The 10,388-nt window shown below is 36.4% G+C and overlaps 1 protein-coding gene across 2 annotated transcripts in view; it reads right to left on the bottom strand.

Annotated features, from left to right (window-relative positions):
* Positions 1-2,101: 2,101 nt before the first annotated feature.
* Positions 2,102-10,388, bottom strand: part of LOC138706190 (multiple inositol polyphosphate phosphatase 1-like) — a 37,910-nt gene continuing 29,623 nt past the window's right edge. Inside the window, exons 9-11 of one of the 2 annotated variants that reach the window (XM_069835208.1) lie at positions 7,741-7,944; positions 2,588-2,744; positions 2,102-2,439 (exon numbers count right to left, since the gene is read on the bottom strand). In XM_069835208.1, the coding sequence (XP_069691309.1) occupies positions 2,594-2,744; positions 7,741-7,944 (355 nt within the window). In that variant the 3' untranslated portion in view covers positions 2,102-2,439; positions 2,588-2,593. Of the gene's footprint in view, positions 2,440-2,515; positions 2,745-7,740; positions 7,945-10,388 lie in introns of those variants that run through there. The other variant, XM_069835209.1, reaches the window with a different exon arrangement.

The raw sequence follows: 10,388 nt of genomic DNA, 5'->3' as shown, positions 1-10,388 counted from the left end.
CTTTAAGGTACAGGCTGAAATTCCATGCTGTACCGGAAGATGAAAATGAAGATTAATCTATATTTTCATTGCTCAACTATTTCAACTATTGTATTTACTCCTGAGTTATAACTTATATGTAATAAGCAATAATATACAGGTTACATGTATTATTGTTATAATTTAGGCATAATAGTATTAGACGTCATTGCAAGTTAGACTATGTAGTATTAGACATTTTTGTAAATTGGACTAGGTTGTATTAGACTTGGTTCCAAAGACAAAATATCATTAGACTTACAAAATTAGACCTTCTGTCATTAGACTTCAAATCCTTAGACCTATTGAATAATTTCGAGGGAAAAATTGTTCCGGAGCCGGGTATCGAACCCGGGACCTTTGGTTTAACGTACCAACGCTCTACCACTGAGCTACTCGGGAACTCTAACCGACACCGATCCAATTTTTCCCTTTTTATATCCACAGACCTCAAAGTGGGCTGACAACCGTCAAGCAACCAACTTCGAGTGCACACTAACTCCGTGTGACTTAAATTGTGGTTTTCTGTTAACGAACAGTGACGTGTATTATGCAAATCAAGATTTTCAGGTATAACTCCCTGTAAAGTTGATTTGAATAATTTCGAGGGAAAAATTGTTCCGGAGCCGGGTATCGAACCCGGGACCTTTGGTTTAACGTACCTTAGACCTATTGACCTCTAACCGTTAGAAAATATGTAAATAACTTATTTTAGTTATATTACAAGGAGAGGAACATCTATATACACAATGGTATTTTCTAAACTCCGAACGCTCTACATACGATGCATATTGTACAAGGTACTACATCCACCATATCACCACTCTCAGACTCTGCAGGCAGCAATACTAGAGCAGGGCTGTTGTAACCCACTAGTAATATCGCCGTTTGAATGGTTCTATTTGTACAGTATGTAGTAAATAAATTATGAATCAATACACGTATCATCGTGTGAAAGAGCTTTGTGGATATTCACTAAGTTACATGTGTGAATAAAAGACCGCTATACTGATATCACTTTCGTCTAAATCAGCGATGTCAAGGTCAAGAGCACGTGGACAGTTCTGCGTGAGATCAAGCGCTCACTGGTTGCAATGCAGGCAGCAACAGAGCGTAAGAAGGGGTGAACAAAGTGAAGTCTATTGTCCTGTCAATGCAAGATGAATTAAACTTTTTTAAATAATAGATGAAGTGTTATATTCATACAAGACAACTAGAAATCAGAACGTGTTTTGTGGAGTATACCTCTCTAATAAATGCAAAGAATTATAAACTTGTAGGCTACAATAAATAATAAGCACAGCTTCTCCTTAGCTTATATATTTTTTAGATAATAGCTAGAATATGATTAATTTTTATATAATTATCTAATAATTCAACTAGTATAAAAACACTGTTTTCCTATTTTAAACTTACCAATACAAAATTGAAAGAAATTACAGGACATTGTGCATACGGAAAAATGAAATAATAGGATTGCAATAAATAATAAACATAGCATATTTTTTTTATCTTAGAAGTTTTAGTAATAACGCCTATCTAATTAAATGATATGTAACTGTTACACACTTAATAATGTACTTATTATATGAACCGGACATTTCTAGAAACAAATTTAAATTCCTGACTTCTTGTTTTACCCGACACCAACCTTCTTATGTCCGGTAAAATTATGTTTCCTGCAGCATTACGTAGCATAGCAAGCATCTTATCTTAGATAATCTTGGTATTAGTCTTGGTTTTGTGAGGTTCACAAGTGAGGAAAATTGCTCACATATGTGCTTACTGCCGAATAGTATAGAAATAATTTGCGCCGCAAATATTCGTACCCTGGATATATTTCCAGGCAAAGCGAACTTCCAACTTGACTCTGTTCACGCATTTCAAAGAACCTGGAGAGAACTTTCCTTCGGCTTAACCAAAGGACATCACAATGGTAAGGACCATTATCAAACTGAAAATCTATAGACGACATATCTTCACAATTTTTTAGACAGAATTCATAACGAGTCTACGCTATTAGCATCCATACTTTTGTACTTTATTCTGTAAACTTAAATGCGATGCAGCGAGGAAGAACCTCTACAGTACATCTAAACATATATTTATTACTATTTAATGTAAAAAAAAACAACAAAATTTCAATATATCATTATGTACATCAGTTAATAATTTCAGGCGTTTCACATTGCTCGTCTTCGTAACTAAATATTTTCCATATATCAGACAAAGAACATTTTCGTCTCTTTCACTCATAAAAAGTCAGGAGTCCAGTCAGCCTAAAACTTACTGAACGACTTCTTCCTCAATGTGTAATGTACAACCCTTGAGTTCATCAGTGACTTGACTGCGTGCCGTACGTGCTCTGGACAGCGCATACGGGCGATGAGGCACGCTTGCGCTCTCGTTGATGTCATTGGTCTAAATGGACATTAAATAGCTATATAACTAAAGGAGTGAGGTAAAGAGGCAGGAAAGGGTAAGAATGAAGTTATTGTACTGAATTTTTTTAAAAATATTTATGAATTAAAAGTTACTTAAATAGGACATTTCAGTCTAGTCATAATACCTCGATTCAACAGAAGTCGAGGTTGCAGTTCTCCGCGATGGAACTGTATTTCTGCTTGATATAAGACCAATCACACAGACCCTGGTCGCAGCCCTCCATGTCCAGCAGTTTTTCACGTAGGTAGAATTGTACTTTGTAAGGCTCATCTCCATCACATCTGTAAGAAAATGTCTTCGTCAAATATTGTCACATTCTGGTATTTCATAATTTTATTTAACAGCAGCTTATTGGAAAAAAAATACGTAATACAATTTGGCAGAGAATATAACATGCACAGTCATGGAATGACACGAATTTGTTATCATAGTTAAGAGAATCTACCGAACATAGGAGCATGATGCACCTGGAGACACATCAATATGGGTAAATTCAAGCTTGATGTCACTGTAATAGGCTATAACTTTAATTATTAACAGTTTTAAAAAGGTTTTCATCAATATTGCATTTGTATGTGAAAATGTTGACACCTGGATCTTACTGTTAAATGGTTACTGGTACTAATAATTCAGTAATTACTTCATTTTCTATTTATTTTTATTATTATACTATAAGGGATGTACAGGTTACTTATGGCTCAATTCGAGAAAAATATGCAGTGTCTTTTAGGCGGTTTGTGGCTACTGATGAAACTGGATCCACTACTACATACCAGAGACGAAACAGCAGTCGAATGGAATGGAATTGAATTTAGCTAACTGAGGAGGCACGGATGGTCCAGCACTGCGACCTATTGAGATCTATTGCGCTAACCCCCGATATGGAATGATTTTCATGCCACAGATCCCCTACGCGCACCACCTTAACCACATGACTCCCTTAACGACCGGTCCCTACAGCCGACAGAATCCATATACCATTCCTGCTTCGGCAAATTTCCCCAAGGTTCCCCTGTCGGTCCGAGGCGAAACTCCTCCCCCGAGTAGGTCCGCCTCGGGTGTCATCCAACATCGCTGAACTATATTCTACAGAGGCCGGTCGAAAGAGTCAGCAGCTTCGGGAGGCTACCGGTAGAGTGATCTGAAAACCAGAAACGGGATGATGAAGAAAGGATGACGGGGAAGAAAAGGAAGTGGCGAAGATGAGTGGGGTTCCAATCGCCTGATAAAGTTACCTGATATTCATCCATATAAACCCCGAAGTAACCTCACCCAGGCAACGTCTTCACCGGGAATCGAACCCGGGACCGCTGGGTTCGGAGTTAGACTCGCTAATCCCTCAGCCACAACGGTGGACAAAAACAGCAGTCGAAATAATGGAAGCACAGTGATTCTCCGCCTCCAAAGAAAGCAAAAGCTGGTCAATCGGCTGGGGAAGTCATGACGTCCGTGTTCTGTGATTCTAAGGGGATAATAATGATTGACTATCTAGCAAAGGGAACAACAACAACCGCAGAATATTATTTTAAAATATTCTGCAGCAACTGACAGGAAAAATTCGCGATAAGAGACAGGGTATGATCAGGAAGAAAGTGTTATTTCACCATGAGAGTGCACCTGCTCATACGAAGCTGCTAAACTACTGTACACGAACTATGATTCGAATTCTTGTCGTACCCCCACTTCCAGTCACCAGATCTCGCACCCTCAGAATCCTTTCTTTTCACAAATCTCAAAACTCACTTGGCTGGGAAGAAATGTTCATCAAATAAAGAGGTTATCACAACAGCAGAAGACTTTTTTTCTTTGCAGACTTCGAGAAATCTGTGTACAAAGAGGTTGTAGCAGCATTGCAGCACTGATGAACCAAGTGTGTGAATTTCGGGGATTATGTTGAGAAATAAAAATTGTTTCAGAATAATCCTAGTTTAATTTCTATGTCAGGCTATGAACTTTTAAACAACTCTTATAAAATTCAGTCGTTAATATTTCTTTTATGTTTTTTATTTATATTTTCTATATCTGGTTTATTTTATTGAGGTAATCTAAGCTACTTATTTGGTTTAATTTTATTAAGATTATGGGTTTGTGTATTAATAGTTATAGCAAGAGAATTTTTTTTCGTTATAACTATTATGGTAATTTTTTCTTCTATATAAGTTACTTTATGACCTGGTAGAGTGTAAGAGAAGGCCCTATGACCTTAACTCTGCCAGTATAAAGAATTATTATTATTATTATTATTATTATTATTATTATTATTATGATTATTATTATTCTTATTCTTATTATTATTATTATTATTATTATTATTATTATTATTATTATTATTATTATTATTAAATGAAGAATCCGTATCTGAGGTTTTGTTCACCTTTTTTTATTCATCCTTTATATACTCAACATAATAAAAAAATCAATTTTAGAGTGAAAAATAATGTGCAGTGTAAAAATTATGCTTTCGTGGCTCCTGTAATCTCATAATGAATCTGAGCTTAAAAAATGGAACTATTTATCGAAATATAATTTTTTTTTCACAAAATCGTAAAAAAAAGAACTTTGGCTTAAAGGAATTTGAGGTTAAATATCTTAAATATATTTAATTTAATTTTTTTTAATTTCTTTTATGATGTACAGACTCACAAACAAAATTTGGGCCACCTGAACTTGGAAAATTCAGGTGCTTACTGAGCATGCGCAGTGTGTTATACGAGTAACTGAAACTTGGAAAACTCAGGTGACGCAAATTTTGTTTCTGAATCTGTACGAGTAAAACATAAATATATTTTGTCTTCAGAGAACATTACCCTTAAACTAATTAGGTTTAGAGAAGAAAGAAACATTCACATTAGCATATCTATTTCTTTCGAAGATTATTTCCAAGAATGCTTGACTCATTTTTGCTTTCTATGATTTTTTTACATTAAAATCAAACCGTCTACCATATTTCTTGGTTTATCTTCTATCATACATTTTTATTATTCTTACATGTCTGCAATATGTTCCAGATACATACTTAGGAACGGAATATTTTGTGCCTTGGGATGGTTATGCACGTACCTAGAGGCCAAAGTAAAACTAAACACAACTCTCTATAAATCCTTCGTTCTATAAGCACCACTCGTGCATTCAAAGTGCATATCCGTCATTTCTCTCTACGTAAAGCGTTTCATTCTCACGCTGTCAATGCACAAGAAACATTGTAATTTTTTAAGTAGGTTATTTTACGACGCTTTATCAACATCTTAGGTTATTTAGCGTCTGAATGATATGAAGGTGATAATGCCGGTGAAATGAGTCCGGGGTCCAGTACCGAAATTTACCCAGCATTTGTTCATATTGGGTTGAGGGAAAACCCCGGAAAATACCTCAACCAAGTAACTTGCCCCGACCGCGAATAGAACCCGGGCCACCTGGTTTCGCGGGCAGACGCGCTAACCGTTACTCCACAGGTGTGGACTACGTTGTAATTAATGATTAAAAAAACACATCTCCTGCTGGTACAGTCATATAATTCCCTCTGTGGAACTATCAGAAATCAATCTGTAGAATAACATCCATACAGGTATGCAACACCCATTACACAAGTGTCGCAGGAAGTTGCCTATTTCCACGGCGTTTGACATTATGAAACTTAGGCCATAACGAGGTACTTACGCATTTACGATCAATGGTTTATTAATTTAAAGGGAGAAATACATCTTTCACTAGTATAACTTTACTGGTATTTCAATATTTTTCCTTCCTCATACTCTATTAAGGTCCTTTGGAAATAAAAATTGACACTCTTACTATAGCCTACACTATCTGTATTATTATTTTTATAATCTAATACAGTAGTTACATTGTTAACTATGAAAATTTTTGGAGTATTTTGTTCAGTCAGACAACTTTTACATGATAATTAAAAAAGTAATTAAGATATTTTAATGAAGCTTTGCATGCATGTATAGTTGTACCATATAAACAATATACTTCAGAATCTTTAACGTAGAATGTATTGTTTAATATCGACCAATGTGGTTTTTAATTTAGTATAAAATCAATATTATTTTTAAATAAGCTATACATTCCATATTGAAGATTTTAGAGTATATTGTTCACATGGAAGAACTATACTGACTGAATAATAAATAACGTCATTAATTCTGGAGAGTTATTCTTTGAGATATTTCAAACAAAAAAGTTTTATACAATTTTGCTCGTTTTTGCTTCCTTTCCGAGATAAAAAATTGTTTTAATGAAATATTTCATAGCGTGTTTTGCAAAAGCCATTGATTTAATTCCCGATATGAAGAGTCAATTTAAGAGAGCAGAGTATTATGGTAATAAACTACTGAAAGAATTTTAGTTTTATCCTTTAAATGTGCAGAAATTTGATTCGAACAAATGTAACATTGTAAAATGCCTTTGCAGAACAAAAATTTACATTTGTTCAGATCAAATTTCTGGATATTTAAAATACAAAACTAAAATTCTTTTAATAATTTATTATCTTAATACACTATACTCTTAAACCGACTGAGTATATTGAGAATTCAATCAATGGCTTTCCCAAAACACGCCATGAAATATTTCATATAAAACAACTTTTATCTCGAAAAGGAAGTAAAATTGAGCGAAACTGCATTAAAGTTTCGAGTTTGAAGTATCTCAAGGAATAGCCTCCTGAAATGAATGGTATTACTTGCGGTTCATTCTGTCTATGCATGTGAAGATTCATTAAAATATCTGTTTTTTGAATTACGAAGTAAACGCTGTCTGGCTGAAAAATACTCCACAAATTTTCATATCTTTTAAAGAAATAACTAGTTGGTTTTCTCATCAAAATTTCTTAATGACGTACACATAGTGCATACTAGGCATGACAATTTAGAAATAAAAAAGATCTATAGATTTTGAGCAAAAAAAAAAATGTTAAAATACCAGTAAAATTAAACTAGCGAAATGTGTACCTATCTTGTCACTTAAAATGTTTCTCCTTGATCATAGCTATAATCCCTTCCTATTCTTTAAAAGTAGTTTTTTCCAGTTTAGTCAGTAAGAACGGAAATGCAAGATTATCGGGATAAGTCTACCATTACAGTCCACGGTGGGAGAAGTGGAGGAACATCAGAAATGGTCAGACTTTTTTAAAGTTTGAGTCTTTAGAACTGGATATAAGGCTAATTTTCAAAGAGTGTTGCTTTGTATGACTGAAAAGTTCTTTCCAAATGTTGATATGAAATTGTCGGATAAACACTATAAAATGCAGGCAACACTGTTTACTATACATACTTGAAGAAAACAACGGCAAAGTTGCCCGCAAAGGGAGTAAGCAATGAGGTCCTCCACTGACGGTTTCGCGATTCTTCATAGTTGGAGTGTGTGATGGGCACATCGTCCTCCCCAATGCCCAGCGAGCTGAAGAGCAGCATCAGGTCAGTGTCGTGGCTGAAGTAGAACACTCCGGCAGGCTGCTGCTCACCACTCTCCAGTGCGCTGCAACACAGAGACATCACCAAGTGCAAGCAAACTGCTTTTGACAGTTCTTCATGGTACGTGTAGCAGTACACGCACTGCCAGCTATCATCATCATTGTCACCATCCGAAATAACACCAAAAATATCAAATACTACTTATCTCGTACATCAATTACTTACAAATGGCTTTTAGAGAACCCAGAGATTCATTGCCATCGGTTCCTATCCTGAGCAAGATTAATCCGGTCCCTACCATCATATCCCACCTCCCTAAAATCCACTTTAATATTATCCTCCCATCTACGTCTCGGCCTCCCTCAGGCCTTCCAACTAACACTCAACACGCATTTCTGGATTTGCATGTACGTGCTACATACCCCGCCCATCTCAAACGTCTGGAGTCCAGACTCTGAAATTAATGTTCCTAATTATGCTAGATGAACAAAACAATGCGTGCAGATCTGCGTTGTGTAACTTTCTCCATTCTCCTGTAATTTCATCCCTCTTAGTCCCAAATATTTTCCTAAGCACCTTATTCTCGATCACCTTTAACCTCTGTTCCTCTCTAAGAGTGAGAGTTCAAGTTTCGCAACAATACAGAACAACGGTAATATAACTGTTTTATAAATTCTAATTTTCAGGTTTTTTTTAGCATTCTGGATGACAAAAGCTTCTCAACCGAATAAAAATAATATTTGTTCTGCGTTTAATTTTCTCCCGAGTGTCATTTTGTTACTGTTGTTCCAAGATATATATGAATTTTTCCAACTCTTCAAAGGATAAATTTCCAGTGTTTATATTTCCATTTCGTACGATGTTCTGATCACGAGACATCATATACTTTGTTACCTGTCTCCTTACTTGCTTCAAGTAAAATTTCCGTATTTTACCTAATCATTTGTGGATTTTCTCCTAACACTCTCTCGCTTAACACTAACATTGATAAAATAATCATTATAACTGTAAAACCTATGCAAGTTGACCACCTTTCGTTCTGGTTAAAATATTCAACACAATTATAGAGGTGATTATGTTACAAGCTTTTTCCAATGACCTGTGAAGATTAATAATGCAGGTCGACCTAACGCCTGTTGCGCTCTCTCTCTACCGTCTCTTGTAGTCCGTAGTGGTGATCTTGGGCTTGTTTTGTTCGTCCCGAAATGTCCTTTTCTTCTGTTGCGGTATTCGTAACTTCTACATTGTCTGAACGTTAGAATTTCGAGACATTTTGAAAGTTCACAAATTTTTTTTTCGCGCTTATTTAGTCAATTTCATTGCACGCGAACAATCTATACCTCAAACGTCCAGATCAGTCCAGATCTCACGTAGTTGTGCGCATAAAATGGCCTCCCGAACGCAGTTTTCGAGACATGTTTTGTCCCACTCGTCTTGCCGGCCTTGAGAGTCCGATAGGGTTTTCTGCGGACGTCTACAATTACGAGACTCCTTAGTGAACACCAGGGCTGGGCACCAAGAGCGGATACTACTCTCTCACGGGGAGCCATATGACTTATCTTCAGCTCCTTTCTTCGCCGCCGAACACTGCGCAGCGTTGACGTCATGACGGATGAATATTAAGCGTCCCAGTTTAGAGTCTGTATTCGTTCCCGGTGCCCAGCCCCGGTGTACACGATGGTATACTTTTCGTTTCGTTATGTTTATTTGTTCAGAAGCTACAAGTGATTCTAATGTAACACTATTTTTGGAGATCGTTATCGAGCGGTGCCGAATACATAGACGTAGTTCTACGTCAAAACTATGGTAAATAAAAAAAAAATGTAAATTTAGGGAACCTTCTCACGAGGGGTCTTTCACTTCATGGAGTTGCTGAGGCTATCGCAATACCACTAAATTTGTGTGTGTGGGTGTGTCTGCGTATGTGAGTGAGTTAGTATATGAATGATAGAGTTTCTAGAATACATGCTACGTCGAAAACCAAATTGCTATGTGGAGATAGTAGATAGTAGTGCTGCTCATCGGGGTGAGTACTACCGCGGAGAAATCGGAGATTACGAATAAAGCTCTCCACCGGTGATCTCGGATACTATCGTAGGTGGAACAGGGAACAAAGGAGGGATGCGGTGGTTCGGAGCGAAGCGAAGTTGTAGGACGTAGAGCTCAAGGACGACCGGCGCGTACGGACTGAGGGTAGTTGTGAGTGGAATAGAATGGCACCAAATCGTATATCCGGCGCATGGAAATTCTTTAATTTAGTTGAAGATAATAATAAAATCGCACGCTGTGAACTTTGTAGGCAAATTTACTCTAAGGGTGGTGGTACTTCGAATTTGTTACACCATTTGAAGCGATCGCACAATCTCGAACTTGAAGAAAGTAAGTAAATTTAACTGTTCAAAACACTTTTGAACTCTTTTAAAAAGCGTGTTTACTTTGATTTATATATAAAAGTTTTAATAAATAATTTCGTGGTTTTGTGTGCACACAGAGTAACAATGCGAATGA

The sequence above is a fragment of the Periplaneta americana genome, chromosome 9 (genome assembly GCF_040183065.1).
Source record: "Periplaneta americana isolate PAMFEO1 chromosome 9, P.americana_PAMFEO1_priV1, whole genome shotgun sequence".
Lineage (NCBI taxonomy): Eukaryota > Metazoa > Arthropoda > Insecta > Blattodea > Blattidae > Periplaneta > Periplaneta americana.
Note: the sequence above shows the minus strand (reverse complement) of the source record. Positions and strands in the feature narration are given on the sequence as shown.